General features: G+C 39.6%; 1 protein-coding gene across 2 annotated transcripts in view; it reads right to left on the bottom strand.

Moving 5' to 3' along the window:
• Positions 1 to 17650, bottom strand: part of RLF (RLF zinc finger) — a 79748-nt gene that overhangs the window by 27182 nt on the left and 34916 nt on the right. Inside the window, exons 1-2 of one of the 2 annotated variants that reach the window (XM_017507953.2) lie at positions 13203 to 13297; positions 12687 to 12889 (exon numbers count right to left, since the gene is read on the bottom strand). In XM_017507953.2, coding sequence (XP_017363442.1) covers positions 12687 to 12889; positions 13203 to 13209 — 210 coding nt within the window. In that variant the 5' untranslated portion in view covers positions 13210 to 13297. Of the gene's footprint in view, positions 1 to 12686; positions 12890 to 13202; positions 13298 to 17650 lie in introns of those variants that run through there. The other variant, XM_017507952.2, reaches the window with a different exon arrangement.

A 17650-nucleotide genomic window follows, 5' to 3' on the forward strand; every position in this document is an offset into this window, starting at 1 on the left:
GCAACCTCAACCTCCCAGGCTCAAGTAATCCTCTAACTTTAGCCTCATGAGTAGCTGGGACTACAGGTGAACACTACCACACCCAGCTAATTTTTAAAATTTTTGTAGAGACAGGGTCTCTACATGTTGCACATGTAGCTGTTGCTCAGGCTGGTCTCTAACTCCGGGGCTCAAGAGATCCCACCTTGGCCTCCCATAGTGCGGGGATTATGGTGTAAGGCACCTCACCTGGCCTCCTTTAATTCTTTAGGCATGTTTCCTTTAGGTTTTTTTTTTTTTTTTTTTTTTTTTTTTTGACTGAGTTTCACTTTTGTTGCCCAGGCTGGAGTGCAATGGTGCAATCTCAACTCATCGCGACCTCCGCCTCCCGAGTTCAAGCAATTCTTCTGCCTCAATTTCCCAAGTAGCTGGGACTACAGACAAGCATCACCATGTGCAGCTAATTTTTTTGTATTTTTATTAGAGACGGGATTTTACTATATTGGCCAGGCTGGTCTTGAACTCCTGACCTAATCATCCACCTGCCTCTGGCTAGTTCTTTGAATATATAGTTGGTCCTCGCTATTTGCAGATTCTGTATTTGTGCATTAGCCTACTTCTAACATTTATTTTTAAAACCCCCAAATCAATTATCAGAGCACCTTTGTGGTTATTACAAACATACACAGTGTGGCAAAAAATGAGTCACCTGATAGGCATGTTACCAGCTGAGGTCAAAGGTGATATTATTCTTAATGAAATTTATCTCTTTTTCTTGACTAAAACCTCCTCAGATTGCGGTAAAGCCTTTAATTTTCAGAGTTCTAAAAAAGTTAATCTTATTCACTCTCTGGTTTCAAACGCTGATGACTCAGAGCTCTTAATTTCCAGCTCAGACCTCTCCTCTAAGTCTCACATTGTGTGAACACTGTCTGCTGTTTCTCTCCCTTTTGTCTTGTTCATTCTTCCCATTGCCTAGCAGAGTCCTCCAATGAATGTATACTGAATAAATGGAAGGCATTTCTGTATTATTTCTTATAATTACATGTGAATCTAAGATTACTTCAAAATACAACGTCTAATGTTACTTAAGAAAGGAAAAAGATCACCTTGGCCACTGTAGAAAACAGGAAGGCCGGGCACGGTGGCTCATGCCTGTAATCCCAGCACTTTGAGAGGCCAAGGCAGGTGGATCACAAAGTCAAGAGACGGAGACCATCCTGGACAACATGGTGAAACCCTGTCTCTACTAAAAATTCAAAACTTAGCTGGGTGTGGTGGCGGATGCCTATAGTCCCAGCTACTTGGGAGGCTGAGGCAGAAAAATCGCTTGAACCCGGGAGGCAGAGGTTGCAGTGAGCCAAGATTGTGCCACTGCACTCCAGCCTGGAGACAGAGCAAGACTCTGTCTAAAAAAAAAAAAAAAAATTGTTCCTAGTAATAGATTTTAAAAATCAAAGTTGATAAATGTTTTACTTTTTCAAAAAGAAATCAAAGTAGACATAAGCTTATTCATATAATAATACTTCTTGAGTAGAAGAAAGGTGGGAGTTACAGTTAGCAAACTTACATTTCAAGTATCCCTAGATCTATCTTCAAGAAAATCATCTGTTAGGTTCAAAGACACCACCTGGGAAAAAAGGATACTTACCAGTTTTAAACATGAGACTCCTTTTAAACTGCAGTAATGTTATAGACCAGTACTATGATGCCACATGGACACTTGCATATTTCTTAAAGAAATAAATGATCACCAATGCTTCCATTTAAACCCTATTACCGTGTGTACATGAAAGAAGGCTGAAATGCTCTACTGAATTCTTGACGATATGTCCAATCGACTTTTCATAATGACCCCTCCAGTGCAATCATACATCAGCCAAAATACACACACATAACCCATAAAAGTAAGACCAAAAGTAAGATCCAGATGCATACAAAGTTCTGAGAAGACATCTCTTCAAATCTATTTAAAAGAGCTGTGCTTTGGGGGATAAAATACCTAAACAAGCAAATCCTCAATTTCTTTACACAGCCTGTAATCAGTGTATTGAGTGTACATTTCACTCCTTGTATGATCAAAAGAATAAAGTAAAAGTATTAAGACTTTCAAAATAAGGCAATTAAACACCAATGGTCTAACAGGCTGACAATCAACATAAGAGAAGGTGGTAGAGGTGGCATATTTTAAATTTAATTAAACCTTTTGTAATTATTCTTGTTCAGAATTCATCTTAATCTTGATTCTTATTGAAACTACACCTGGAATTTCTATACTCTTGTTTATTTTTTCTTCTACTCCCAAACTGAATTCCCACTGGGTCCTGTTTAAATGTATCTGCTTTGTTTATCATTTATACCTAGTGACTGTGTCAATTCCCAACAGTGTTAGGCTGGTGAGTAAATTAGATACTGTTTGTCTTTTCCTTTCCCCATCAGGAAAAGAAACAACCACCTGCTATTGTGTCTATCAACCACATCAGACACTGAAGATGTAGTTTACTCAGGGATTAAGAATGAAATGGACCCCTGCCTTAACTGTGCCAAGAACTCTGCTGACAGATTTCTTGGGCTCTTTAAAATAGCAGAAGTTTCAGGTGTAGTTCCCAAGATAAAAGAAAAAAGAAAAAAAATAAAAATAAAATAGCAGAAGTGCTTCATGTTTAAAATATTGTCTTTCCTTTGTGGAAAACCTGATTTTTGCAAAGATTTCCCCTCTCAGTAATAAAAAACTATAGGAAACATTCTCTTGGGACACTAGGCCACTGGAAAGTCTATAATTTTCATTAAAATCCTTTCATATGTAAAATTTACAGCAATGTAATCTCATTCAATTCTACATAAATGAAATATTACAACCTAAAACTCCAGGATTCCATGGAATTCTTCTGCCTTCCAGACCTACCAGGTATCTGAAAGGACTCACTCTTCACCCAGTGGGTTCTGAATTTTGGCTTTCAGATGACCCAGTCAATTAATCTTAATTGTATGTGTCTGGTTAAATCTTACCAGCAGAGGTTTCCCATTACACATGCCCATTACTAGGATACCCACAGGTGCCAACATACAATGTTCTTTTATTCCCAGCTGTTGTTCAAGTTAACTCTTCTCCTGACCGCCAGTGAAGCAGATGGCAAATATGTGTGTAACTCTGCTACCTTAGAACATATGCCGAATTTAAACTCCAATTAATCAACATCTAGTGACTCACTAGTAATTTTCCAAAGCAAACTAAAGATTATTTTTAATTTCGTTGACACTTACAAAAGTATCACTAGGATAAGAGACTGACTAGTTATGATGATACTAGGGTTCCTTTTAAAATACTTTTAAGATAATTTTATGTGTACTAAATGTTTTTGCATTAGTATATTTAACAAGTTAATCCAGATCATGATAAAAAATGTTTTAAATCACACCTGTATGTATAAATATGAATGGAATGATACATCACCAAGATGTTCCCGATCAGACCATGGCTTATCAGTGTCTAACAAATGGAAATAGGTGGCAGGTGGAAAGAAGGCCGACAAAGGAGCCAGGTGACCTACATTCCAGCCTGGGCCTCTCTAATTAGCTTAATGCAGAAGGGCCTTGAAAACATTACCAGCTTGGCTTCAGTTTCATCACTCGTAGAACATGGAGAATTAGACCAACTGATATTAAACCACTGAAATAGACTGAAAAATTTAATTCTTGTAGAGCACAGGTTAGCAAACTTTTTTTTTTTTTGAGATGAAGTCTCACTCTGTTGCCCAGGCTGGAGTGCAGTAGCACGATCTTGGCTCACTGCAACCACCACCTTCCAGGTTCAGGCAATTCTCCTGCCTCAGCCTCCTGAGTAGCTGGGATTACAGGCATGTGTCACCACGCCCAGCTAATTTTTGTATTTTTAGTAGAGACGGGGTTTCACCATGTTGGTCAGGCTGGTCTCAAACTCCTGACCTCCTGTGATCCACCCGCCTCAGCCTCCCAAAGTGCTGGGATTACAGGCATGATCCACCTTGCCCAACCAGCAAACATTTTGTATACAGGGCTAGACAGAAAATATTTTCAGCTTTTCTGGCCAGACAGTCTCTGTTACAACTACTCACCTCTGCCACTATGGCACAAAAGCAGCTATTGACAAGAAATGAATAAGCATGACTTCATGCCAGTAAAATTTTTTTTATAAAAACAGGTAGTTGATCGGATTGGCCTGCAGGTCAGTCTGCCAACTCCTTGTTGTAGAATACTATCAAATCACATTTCCCGTAACACAGTTCCTTGCAAACTCAACACAATCAGGGCAAAACCTTATTAATAACACACCTTGTTATTAATAAACCAGGAAAGATCATGTATAAAACAAAGCTGATCATCTTCCCAGACTCTCCCTTGTCTCTCCACCCATTCTCTGTCATTCTAATCAGCAGCAGAGCACCGCTATTTTTCCAGTGTCCCAAGAGAAGCCTTATGAGCCTTTTGAAGGTATCTCTGTATATCCTCCACTATTTGTGCCCTGTCAGCAAGTCCTGTCCTTTCTCCTCTTGCTGACTACAATCTCCTGTCCTAAACGTATATATACTTTTTCTGTCTAATCTTCCTAAAACACCACTTCAGTCATGTCACTTCCTAACTTCAAAGCCTTCTTAATTTTTACTGCATCAAATCTAAGCCCAAATGCAATGGAGTTTCCAAGCCCTTCTTTTCCAACCCCAACAGGTCTTTTATTTCTCACAAGACCTCAATAACCACTCTCTGCCCTAGGGTATTTATTCTCTAGTGGATCCCTACAAAGTACTCAATAGTACCTGTGTTTTATTACCATAGTCAGTCATCTCCAAACCATCCTTTCCACCCATCCAAACCCCACCATTACTTAAAGATCCAACTCAAGGATCAATTTTTCTATAAAGCTGATAGGTCAGTCTACACAGAATTTTCTATCTGTACACTTCTACTGAATTTAGGGCAGTATCATAGAGCTTAGTACTTATCTTCTTATAACTATTTCTAGCAAACTGGGCAATACAGTTTGCTGTATTTGCCAGTGTCTAATACAACACTAGAAACAAAACAGGTTTCAATTAAACAAAGGCTGAGAGAGTAAAGTCGTTATTGTTGTAAGAAATCAAATCCAAAATGTAGTGTTTTGCTGCTGCTTTTGAATTCTTTTGGCATGTGTCAGCTGCTGAGAATAACCATTACTACATATTAGTCTGATTAAGTTTCCCTAACATAAAATACTACAGCTGCTATTAGAGGCAAGCAATCTATCTCCTTACCCTATCTGATACTGCAAATAAATAAATTAGCATACAGGTTTATAGTTTGTCCCTTATGATAGCTTTCTTTTTTCCTGTCGTCCAGGCTGTAGTGCAATGGTGCAATCTCAGCTCACTGCAACCTCTGCCTCCTGGGTTCAAGCGATTTTCCTGCCTCATCCTCACAAGTAGCTGGGATTACAGGCACGCACAACCATGCCCAGCTAATTTTTTGTATCTTTAGTAGAGTTGGCCAGGCTGGTCTCGAACTCTTGACCTTGTGATCCACCTGCCTCAGACTCCCAAAGTACTGGGGTTACAGGCATGAGCCACGGTGCCCGGCCCATATGATTGCTTTTAAAAATGTAGAAGAAGTCATAGGAGGCTAACTATCTCTGGGTATACCACATTATTTCTCTGTGCCAATTCAGAATTCACTACTGATCAATCTTGACTTCAACTGCTCCTCCCTAGTTCTGCACCCCAGGCTTAAAGAATTCTTATACTAGAGTCTGTATTTGTAGTGTCTAAAATATGCCAGGAACTGTGTTAGGTGCTTTAGATATACCACATTTGAACTATCCAGCCATTTTGTGAGATGGCTACTATTGTTTTGCCTACTTTATAGATAACGAAAATAAAGCTACCTGCCCAAGGCTGTATGGCTACTAGATGACAATGTCAAGATACAAGCCTACGTATTTTGACTGCTGCTGTCATTTCCCTATTTGTCTGGTGAAAAACACACTATACCAATGTTTCTCAGTAAATCTAATTCAGTAATGAGCTACCCACAAGCCTCAGAACTTCAAAGTCCTCTCCCATCTTTTCTGAAGATCCCCCTCTGGGCAAACAAGAGAAATAAAAATTTGCCTAAGCAACAAGTCTACTTTAAGAACCAGAATCCAGGAAGAACCAGAAGGTTGGCAGTGCCAGCAAATTGGATCATGTATATGAGATATGTGAGTGTCAGATTAATATGCACAAAAACAAAGCAGTGCTAGACCACCTTGGATTTAAACCCTGGGCCCATCACTTGCTGGACACCTTACTATGGGCCAGTAGTATCATCTCTCAGAACCTCAGTTAATTTCTATGAAATTCATAGTTGCTTTTTTTGAGACAGGGTCTTGCTCTGTCATCCAGGCTGGAGTACAGTGGTGTGATCTCAGTTCACTGCATCCAGCACCTCCAGAGCTCAAGCAATCCTACCGCCTCAGCCTCCCGAGCAGCTGGGACTACAGGCACATGCCACCATGCCCAGCTAATTTCTATACTTTTCTGTAGAGATGGGATTTCGCTATGTTGCCCAGGCTGGTCTTGAACTCTTGGCCTCAAGCAATCCTCCCTCCTCAGCCTCCCAAAGTGCTGGAATTACAGGCATGAGCCACTATGGCTGGCCAAAATTAATAGATTTTTTATAAGGACTAGATGCCAATATGTTTAAAGCACATAGCCCGGTGCTTGGAACAGACAAGTGAGCAATAATCGTTTTCTGCAGTTACATTTAAGGTTCGAGTACAAAGTCTGAAAAGACAGGCAGTGCAAAGCATTTTATCCTTTAATTTTTTATTTATTTTTTTTTTGAGACTAAGTCTCGCTCTGTCACCAGGCTAGATTGCAGTGGTGTGATCTCAGCTCGCTGCAACCTCCGCTCCTGGATTCAAACAATTCTCCTGCCTCAGGCTCCCAAGCACCTGGGACTACAGGCATGCGCCACCATGCCCAGCTAAGTTTTTGTATTTTTAGTAGAGATGGGGTTTTGCCATGTTGTCCAGAATGGTCTCAATCTCTTGACCTCATGATCCACCTGCCTTGGCCTCCCAAAGTGCTAGGATTACAAGCGTGAGCCACTGTACCCGGCCTCCTTTGACTTCTTTTATCACCAGAAAGTCTAACAAATTAGAACATTTATTAATGAGGCCCTAGGTCATAGCTTCAATCCCCATTTGAGGAAACTACATGTTGTCCACTTCATAGCTACCAGCTGGCTGCATCCCGTACCTGTGCTCCTGTCTAGGGTCATTTCATCTCTGCATCCCGTACCTGTGCTCCTGTCTAGGGTCATTCACCAAAACAAAGATGACCAGCATTCTGTCTCTATCTATACTTTCCCTGCCTAGACAATCGTCTCAGATTCAAGTGACTGCTAAATCTCAAAGTCCAGGCCACAGTGCTTCCAACTGGAATGTTGCCCAGTAGAAGTAGCAATGTGTACTACAAAGAAAATACAAATAGGTAGAAAGAGTGAGAGGGGTCATTTTAAATGGGTTAGTATATATTTATAATAATAGCAGATATTTAGGGCAGAGTAGGGGGACAGGGTAATATTTTAGATGAGACAGTGAGGAAGGCCTCTCTGATATGGTAATATTGAACAGACACGAGAATATTTAGAGCAGACAGCAGGTGAGGGAGTAAGCCATCCAAATTATCTTGTGGAAGGGTATTCTGGTCAGAGAGAATGCAGGTACAAAGCTCTAAGGGACATGCTTGGTTTGTTCAAACAACAGCAAAGACAAGGTGGTTGGAGAGCAACAGGTACTAAGCCATAGAAGATTAAGGTCAGAGAAGGTTAGAAAGGTAGCCAGGGGCCATGGCACATAGAATAAGAATTCTGAATTTATTCTGAGGAAGATGGAAAGCTATTAGATGATTTTGTGCAAAGGAGTGGCACGGCACGACAAGTTTTAGAGAGATTACTCTTGCTATTTTCTAGATGAAATGTAGAGGCCAACAGTAAAGCCAAATATGGAGTCCGGAGGCTTCTGTATTCATCTTTGTACCCCAATGCCTAACATAGCATTTGGCATATAAACCCTTAGGTAAATACCAACAAGGATAATATTCCTTATCCTATGTCTTTAATATAATATTACTGGTAGTACACCAAGCTCAGGTTTGAATCCCAGTTTAACTGCTTTGGCTTTGTAACCTTGAAACATACTACCTAATCTGAGCTGGACTTTCCTCATAAATAAAATGGAGCTACCTCAGAGCTGTTGTCCTGACTAAACGCAGCAAAGTATATAAAGCATTTAGCACAGTGCCAAACACACAGTAAGGACTTAAAAAAAAACCAACCTCATAAAAACAAAGTCCAAATATCAGCAATATCAAGAGCTTAGTTATGGACATGTTAAATCTGAGAAGTTATTAGTTCTATACATAGAGATGGTAATTAGGCAATTGGACACGGGTCTGGAGTTCAGAGGAGGGAATGGGGCTGGAGAGAAAATTTTTGGGACTCAGACCATAGCTGGTATTTAAAGCCAAAGATGAAGGAAATAAGCCTAGTTAAGTGTAAAAAGAGAAGACCCAATGACAGAGTCATTGAGTATTGCAACACATACTCATTAGAGAGAAAGTAATCAATGAGCTAGACAAAAAGCCAAAGAGTGCGGTACCCAGGTAACCTTGAAAAACTGTGTCAAGAGGCCGGGCGCGGTGGCTCAAGTCTGTAATCCCAGCACTTTGGGAGGCCGAGGCGGGTGGATCACTAGGTCAAGAGATCGAGACCATCCTGGTCAACACGGTGAAACCCCGTCTCTACTAAAACTACAAAAAATTAGCTGGGCATGGTGGCGCACGCCTGTAATCCCAGCTACTCAGGAGGCTGAGGCAGGAGAATTGCCTGAACCCAGGAGGCGGAGGTTGCGGTGAGCCGAGATCGCGCCATTGCACTCCAGCCTGGGTAACATGAGCGAAACTCCGTCTCAAAAAAAAAAAAAAAAAAGAAAAACTGTGTCAAGGAGGCAAAGTTGCAAAGTTAAATTGGTTAACATAAAAACTGAAAGTTATCATTAGATTTAGTGATGTGGTATACTGCCAGGGACAAAGATCATGTTAGAATGTCCTGAAAGGGGAAAAAATGTTCGATAGTAAATTAAGACAATTGGGAAATGGGGCAGTAGCTAAAAATGGAAACAGGATCTAGAGAAGCATTTTCTTTCTTTTCGTTTTTTGATTTTTGTTTTTGTTTTTGAGACAGAGTCTCACTCTGTTGCCCAGGCTGGAGTGGAGTGGCACAATCTTGGCTCACTGCAACCTCGGCCTCCTGAGTTCAAGCAATTCTTGTGCCTCAGCCTCCCAAGTAGCTGGAATTACAGGCGTGCACCACCACGCCCAGCTGATTTTTGTATTTTTAGTAGAGACAGGGTTTCTCCAGGTTGGCTAGGCTGGTATCAAACTCCTAACCTCTGGTGACCCCATTATAGGCATGAACCACCAGGTCTGGCCCTAAGAAGGGTACCTTTTTAAAGATGGAAGAAATAATAGCATAAATGCCAATGGGGTGGTTATAACAGAGATGTGGAAATTGATGATGTAATAGAGAAAAGGAGAACTGCTGTAGCATTATCCTTAAGGGAGACAACATCAACTGAAATACAGAAGTGAAGAGGGCTGGCCTCAGCTGGAAGAATAGATAAATTATAATTTATCTCCTGCAACACAAGAGAAGATGTACATTCATAGATGCTGGTAGATGAATAGATATTTCAGAGACAGAGCTTATGAAAATTCTTTCTCTTCTCAGTGCTTCAATTTTTTTCAGAGAAGTAGGGAATAAGTTTAGCAACAGAGAATAAAACAGGACAGAAAGTATTATAGTACAGCTTTGAAGAATAAGAAAAAATATGCAATAGTAATCTAAGAGTGGGAGATTGAATGGGCTAACAAAACATAGGCTGGGTGCAGTGGCTCACACCTATAATCCCAGCGCTATGGGAGGCTGAGGTGGGCAGATCGCTTGAGCCTGGGAGTTCGAGACCAGCCTGAGCAACATGGCAAGACCCTGTCTCTACCAAAAAAAAAAAAAAAAAAAAAAAAAAAATATAAAAAAAAAAAAAAAAAAAAAAAAAAAAAAAAAAAAAAAATTAGCTGGGCATGGTGGCATGTTCCTGTGGTCCCAGATACTCCAGAGGCTGAGGTGTAAAGACCACCTGAGCACAGGATTTTTGAGGCTGCAGTGAGCAGTGTTTGTGCCACTATACTCTACCCTGGAGTAATATTAGTTGGCAGCTTTTTCTCCATTAAGTTTGGCCCCATGAGTCCAGCTAAATACATGGAGAACAGATGAAGATTTAGGGATAATCAGGATACTGATAGTCAAACAACTACAATTAAGAGAGAGCCAGGTGCAGTGGCTCACGCCTCTAATCCCAGCACTTTGGGAGGCCGAGGCAGGCAGATCATCTGAGGCCAGGAGTTCAAGACCAGCCCGACCAACATGGAGAAATCCCATCTCAGCCAAAAATACAAAAAATAGCTGGGCACAGTGGCACATGCATGTAATCTCAGCTACTTGGAAAGCTAAGGCAGGAGAATCATTTGAACTCAGGAGGCAAAGGTTGCAGTGAGCCGAGATCATGCCACTGCACTCCAGCCTGGGCCACAAGAGCAAAATTCCATCTCAAAAAAAAAAAAAAACAAAAAAAAACGAGAGAGACCAGCAGAGAACCTGAGAGTACACGCAAGGGAGTGATGCTGATCTGAGTTAAGGAGGGAAGTCAGTGCATAAGGGGGATAAGGAAGAATGAAAAGGTGACAAGATCAACAGATCTTGAGTGATCCTGCTGGAGTCTGTAAATTAAAGGGAGCGAAGTGGAAAGATAGTTTTATTTGGAGAGTAAGATATTACAAGTAAAAGTTTCAGAATTACTACAGCATAGAACCAGATCCTTGGGACTCTGAACATCTAATAAAAAATTTCAGTGCAGAATAAGAATCCATATGTCAGCATTGAACGGAAGATAAGAGGATTAAAGGTAGATGATAAAATAATGTGTAGAAATCTCTAATTTTTTTCTGTATAATATGTCAAAAACTATTAGAGAAGTCTAGGCTGGGTGTGATGGCTCATGCCTGTAATCCCAGCACTTTGAGAGGCTGAGGCAGGCGGATTGCCTTAGGTCGGGAGTTTGAGACCAGCCTGACCAATATGAAAAAACCCCGTCTCTACTAAAAAATACCAAAATTAGCCAGGTATGGTGGTGCATTCCTGTAATCCCAGCTATTTGGGAGGCTGAGGCAGGAGAATTAGTTGAACCCAGGAGGCAGAAGTTGTGGTGAGCCAAGATTACACCATTGTATTCCAGCCTGGGCAACAAGAGTGAAACTGTCTCAAAAAAAAAAAAAAACAAAAAAAAAAAACCCTATTAGAGAAGTCTAACTCCAAATTTAAGAAAAATAATTCAGGTTGTTTTTTTTGTTTGTTTTGTTTTTTTTGAGACAGAGTCTCACTCTTGTCACCCAGGATGGAGTGCAGTGGCACCACTTCCTCAATGCAATCTCCGTCTCCCAGGTTCAAGTGATTCTCATGCCTCAGCATCCTGAGTAACTGAGATTACAGGTGCCCACCACTGCACCCAGCTAATTTTTGTACTTTCAGTAGACACAGGGTTTTGCTATGTTGGCCAGGCTCGTTTTGAACTCCTGGCCTCAGCTAATCCACCTGCTTCAGCTTCCCATACGTGCTGGGATTACAGGTATGAGCCACTGCACCCGTCCAATAAAATAGCTTTTAAAAAAAAAGACTCGACCAGCTGGGCACAGTGGCTCATGCTTGTCATTCCAGCACTTTGGGAAGCTGAAGCAAGTGGATCAACTGAGGCCAGGAGTTCGAAACCAGCCTGGCCAACATGGTGAAAACCTGCCTCTACTAAAAAAAAAAATATATATATATATATATATATATATATATATATATATATATATATATATATATATATATATATATATATATATATATATATATATATATATATATGTAAATTAACCAGGCATAATGGCATGTGCTTGTAGTCCCAGCTACTTGACAGGCTGAGGCATGAGACTCACTTGAACCCGGGATGCAGAGTCTGCAGTGAGCCAAGATGGCACCACTGCACGCCCGCCTGAGTGATAGGGCAAGACCTTGTCTCAAAAAAAAAGACTCAAGCCTTATTTTCCATGGTATCCAGTTTGGCCACTTAATTGTTCAGATGTAGTCTTGGACTCTAGAGTTCTACACTCTTCTGCTTACAACATTAAATATATAAAGTAACTTAAGCTAAAATTAAGTGCCATTTTCTTTAGTTTATCCCTTGATGCCATGATTAACAACTTCTACATCTCCCAAAAATGGAGGTGTCATTACTTTTTTTTTCCCTCCACCTTGGAGGTGTCATTACTTTAAAAAGAAAAAACAACCTTCACATTTGAAGATTTCACAGCAAATCATCACCCAAACAAGTACACATCCCTCTGCATATTATTTAGTTATCTACTTTTCAAATTCCACTCTAAAGTATTACATTCTATCTGTTGAGCAGTTCAATATACAATTAAAATCATACTTTTTGGTAGCCTGAAAAAAATGAATCTTCGTTTTCATTATGAAGTGAAAAAATAAACCATGCAATATATATAAAAATATATTAAATTCATATCAAGTTTGAATTATGACAGTTATTTACTCACCTCCTTAATAGCATCTTCATTAGGGAGCATAGAACATAAACATGTGATGTAGGCTTGCTGAAAAGATGACACATTTGAAATTTCTTTAGATTCTGCACATAGTTTTGATAAAGCAGTAGCCTGGGGGATGCAGTTAGATTTCAACAAATGTTTTATTCGCATTTGCAGAAAGGAAGGTCCTTCTTGTGCAATCAATTTATTGACTAGAAAAAGTAAAAAATAAAATAGTTTGACAACATACCACATAACATGTCAGACTTGCTAAGATGAAAGTTTGAGATCTTTTTATTTGTTTTGATTTTTAGTTAATAAAAATTTAGCTTATATAAATGGGAAGTTTATTCTGGTCTCAATACTCTCATCTCATCTAATAGAGATGAGAGGAAAATTAAGAAATAGTCAAATGAACTGTAAGCATAAATACAAGAAATGAAGCCAGTAACCTATGTAATATTAACAATGTTTAACTGAATGCTTATGAGACATCAAGTTTTAAAGCTCTATATTTTTATATACCTCTCATTTATTCTTCACACCACCACCAAGGCAAGTATTATCCCCAGTCTAAGGTTAGAAAAATTAATATTCACAGAAGTTAGGTAACTTGCCAAGGATTCCAAAGCCAGTGGTGCTCTTTCCTCTAAACCAGGCATTTCTCAAAGTGTGTTCCACCGACCAAAAGACCTGAGAGATAGTCCTAGAAAAAAAAAGGATTCCTTGGTCAAATCTCTGAACAGTCCTGCAATAAAGAAAACTGTTCACTTTTATTTAAAAACCCAATGTTTCCTAAACTGATTTGACCAGAGAACCCTTTTATACATATTAGTAACCTGTAAAACATGTGTTCCTGGTTCAGTACACACTTTGGAAAATGCTACCCTGAAACCATACTGAATATTGGGCACTGAATATTGGGACTGACTCTGATGAGCCCTCGATTTTTGAATAGTAAATATTTAACAAGTATGTGACATCACTATACAGTATTACTTAAAGAACAGAGGGACCAGGTGTGGTGGCTCATGCCTGTAATCCCAGCACTTTGGGAGGCCGAGGTAGGTGGATCACAAGGTCAGCAGATTGAGACCATCCTGGCCAACATGGGGAAACTCTGTCTCTACTAAAAATACAAAAATTAGCTGGGCGTGGTGGTGCATGCCTGTAGTCCCAGCTACTCGGGAGGCTGAGGCAGGAGAATCACTTGAACCCGGGTGGTGGAGGCTGCAGTGAGCTGAGATTGCATCGCTGCGCTCTAGCCTGGTGACAGAGCAAGACTCCATCTCCAAAAAAAAAAAAAAAAAAAAAAAAAAAGAGGAGAGACTATTGCATGTCAAGCCAAGTGGTGAGTAAACAAACTGTGTTAGGTGGTTAATCTAAAACAGTGTCTCTCAAACTTGAAAGTGCTTTCTGGACCACCTGGGGAACTTATTAAAATGCAGATTTATTAGGTCTGGGATCTGAAATTTTGCTTTTCTAACAAGTTCCCAGGTGATACATGTGTGTGTGTGTGTGTGTGTGTGTGTGTGTGTGTGTGTGTAGAGTATCAACAGTTTATACCAAGGATAAACCACTGGCCCAAGTTTAACTACGTATCAGGATAAATTGTAAAATTATCCTTTTAAAAAACATATAAAGAAAAAAGGAAAAAAAATATGTATAAAATCACAAATTTCAAAAGGACACTAAAATCTATACAATTAAAGTTTGTCTCCCTCCTACCCTGACCCTGCTCTGGTTTCCCACCCTGAGAAACAAGCTTCCAATTTCTTGTTTATTCTTCCAGAAATACTCTATTGAGTATGGAAGACATTTTCTTTTGCCACTTAATATATGATACAGGTCATTTTATCATCTGTACATTTAGAGCTACCTTCTTATTTTTAACAACTGAATAGTATTCTGTGGTATGGATGTACTATAATTAATTTAGCCAATCCCCTACTGACAGACTTGCAGGTTGCTTCCAATCTCTGTCAATCATCAATAATGCTGTAACTTACAACTCTATACATAGGTCATTTGAAACGTGAATAAATCTACAGAAATAATTCCTAGAAGCAAAACTGCTAAATTAAAGGCTCTGTTCATTTGTAATACTGACTCACACTGCAAAATTGCTCTCCAAAAATTGTACCAATTTATATTCCCATCAGCAGTATGTAAGTGCCCATTTCCCAAGGCACTTCAAAAAGTTCTGGATTCTATAGCTCCAACTCTGGAGATTATGATTTAGCAAGTGGAGTCTGTACCTTGGGATGTATGGTGTTTGGTTTTAAGTTCCACAGATACTCTAATATGTAGCCAAGGTCAAAAAGCATAGAGGGAAAACAGATCACAATCACTGGGACTTTTCCATTTTAGTCCCACAGTTACTAAATTCCAGAAAATGAACTCATAATCATACCCTTCACTCACATAGTTCTTTATTCCTTACTTCTATTTTCAGCAATGATATTTTCTCAGTTATACAACAATAAAATTTTGGCATTATCCTTCCTTTCCTCAAGGAAATCAACTTAGTTATTGTGTCCTAGCAACTCTTTTCTAATTCTCTACAATCTAATTCGTCCCTATTATTTCCTGACACATTTGTCTCCCCTACTATTCTGCCTAAAATCAGACTCTGCTTTATTTATCTGCCATATGAGGTTGTAAGCAATTCTGCAAATCCCACAGGAAGCAACATACCTGAAAACAGGCATATTACCTACATAACCTATCACCTTACAAATTCCCACAGCATTTTACTTATTTTCCCACATTTAGTTTTCTCTAAGAACAGTAATAAGGGATTACAGTGTATAAAAGTTAACATTTCATGTTTTAGAATCACAGATCTGAGGTTGAATCCTGATTCTGACACATAGCTGTGAGACCACTGGACAAATTAACTGACCTCTCTGAGCCTCAAGTTTCTTCATCTGTAAAAAAGTTAGTTATATCCACCTCACATAGATGAATGAATTAAAGAAATACTGGAAATGCAAACAAGACTCAGCACAAGGCCAAACATAAATGTTCCATAGTACTTACTACTGTCTCTGATATCTCCTTTATTACACTGTCAGCAAGTTGTGAACAAATATCATGTCTTGTTAGTTTTTGTATTCCCTACAGCACTAAGCACAAGGCCTTATGTATTACAGATGTTTAATTAAACCATGTATTTAGTAACTGAAGGGTTATCACTCTCCAATCAAAAATGTTTTAACATCATCTCACATGGGCTCAAATACTGCCTCCACAATTTTTTTTTTTTTGAGATAGAGTCTCGCTCTGTTGCCAGGCTAGGGTGCAATGGCACAATCGCGGCTCGTTGCAACTTCCACCTCCCGGGTTCAAGCAATTCTCCTATCTCAACCTCCAGAGTAGCAGGGACTACAGGTGTATGCCCAGCTAATTTCTGTATTTTTAGTAGAGACAAGGCTTCACCATGTTGGCCAGGATGGTCTCAATCTCCTGACTTTGTGATCCATCCACCTCGGCCTCCCAAAGTGCTAGAATTACAGGCAAAAGCCACTGTGTCCCGCCCTGCCTCCATGATTTTAACTACATAGTCTTGGGTATGTGCACTCTCTCACCTGTTTCATGGATTAAGTGAGATATGAAAGCACAAATACAGTGCCCAACACACAGCAGGCATTCTGAAAATCATAGCTATTATTTCTGTGAGGCTATTTTATTCAATAATTACGACTACAGTTAAACTGCTGCTAAATCAATTTTAAAACACAGCAAAATCTTGTACTTTAAAAGTCATTTGAAGATACCGATCTTTAAATTTCTTTATTGAAAGGAAATCTACCATATGCTTCAATATTTAAAACAATATATCTCACTCCCAATCACAATCCTTTCTGTATTTTATTTTTTTCAAACATTTCAATACATTTTTAAAAATCTTATCCCTCCCTTCCATCTAGATGTAACAACTGAAGTGTTCTGTCATATTTCTTTGTCTTACTTGTATTTTTCGGAACCATTTAAAATAAAGGTACATACTTCATGATGTAAAAACAGTAACACCTAAGATCCAGTTGAATAACACTTCTGCTGGGCATGGTAGCACATGCCTGTAATCCCAGCATGTTGGGAGGCCAAGGCAGGTAGATCACCTGAGGTCAGGAGTTCCAGACTAGCCTGACCAACGTGGAAAAACCCCGTCTCTACTAAACATACAAAATTAGCCAGGCATGGTGCAGGCCTGTAATCCCAGTTACTTGGGAGGCCAAGGCAGGAGAATCACTTGAAGCCAGGAGGCGGAGGTTGCAGTGGGCTGAGATTGAGCCACTGCAGTCCAACCTAGGCAACAAGAGCAAAATTCCATCTCAACAAAAAAAAAAGAAAAAAGATAAACAGCTCTTTCATGGTATCTTTACTGATCATGTCAGGTGAAAGTATCAACAATTGGCACTTATTACAGAAAACAATCAGTGAGATGAACGTCACTGCTTTGTGGCATCAAATATGTTAAATATCTGGCCTGCAGAGGTAGTGGAGATATAAAGAAGGCTTTTAAATCTTTTCCCAAAATTAGGTTAAGGGACAATTGTGAAAGTAGGCAGGCTACATGTTGCCTATCACTTGTACTGCAGTCCTGAACATAATTCCTCGGATATATAGGTATCATGTACCTACTCAGTGTCTTACACAGATAGTGGGTGCTTAATTAATATTTATTGAATAGACAGGATACCACAGAATGTCAGGTAAGCAATGCTTCTCCCTATTTCTTGTTGTTTTCCTATGTTAAAAATGATTAATTACTGTTAACTCCAGCAGTGGCATGACAGTTGATTAGTATATCAGGGGAAAATACATTAAGAATGTTTAACTCAATCCCATCCTTTTTTCCTCCTGGGCTTGGGCCTGCCTGTACGAAACATGCAATCTCCTCTGCCCTAGTCAAGACTTATCTGGATAGGGATCTGCCTAATTCTGGGAAGTTTCTGAAATGACCTGGC

The sequence above is a fragment of the Cebus imitator genome, unplaced genomic scaffold (genome assembly GCF_001604975.1).
Source record: "Cebus imitator isolate Cc_AM_T3 unplaced genomic scaffold, Cebus_imitator-1.0 Scaffold385, whole genome shotgun sequence".
NCBI lineage: Eukaryota > Metazoa > Chordata > Mammalia > Primates > Cebidae > Cebus > Cebus imitator.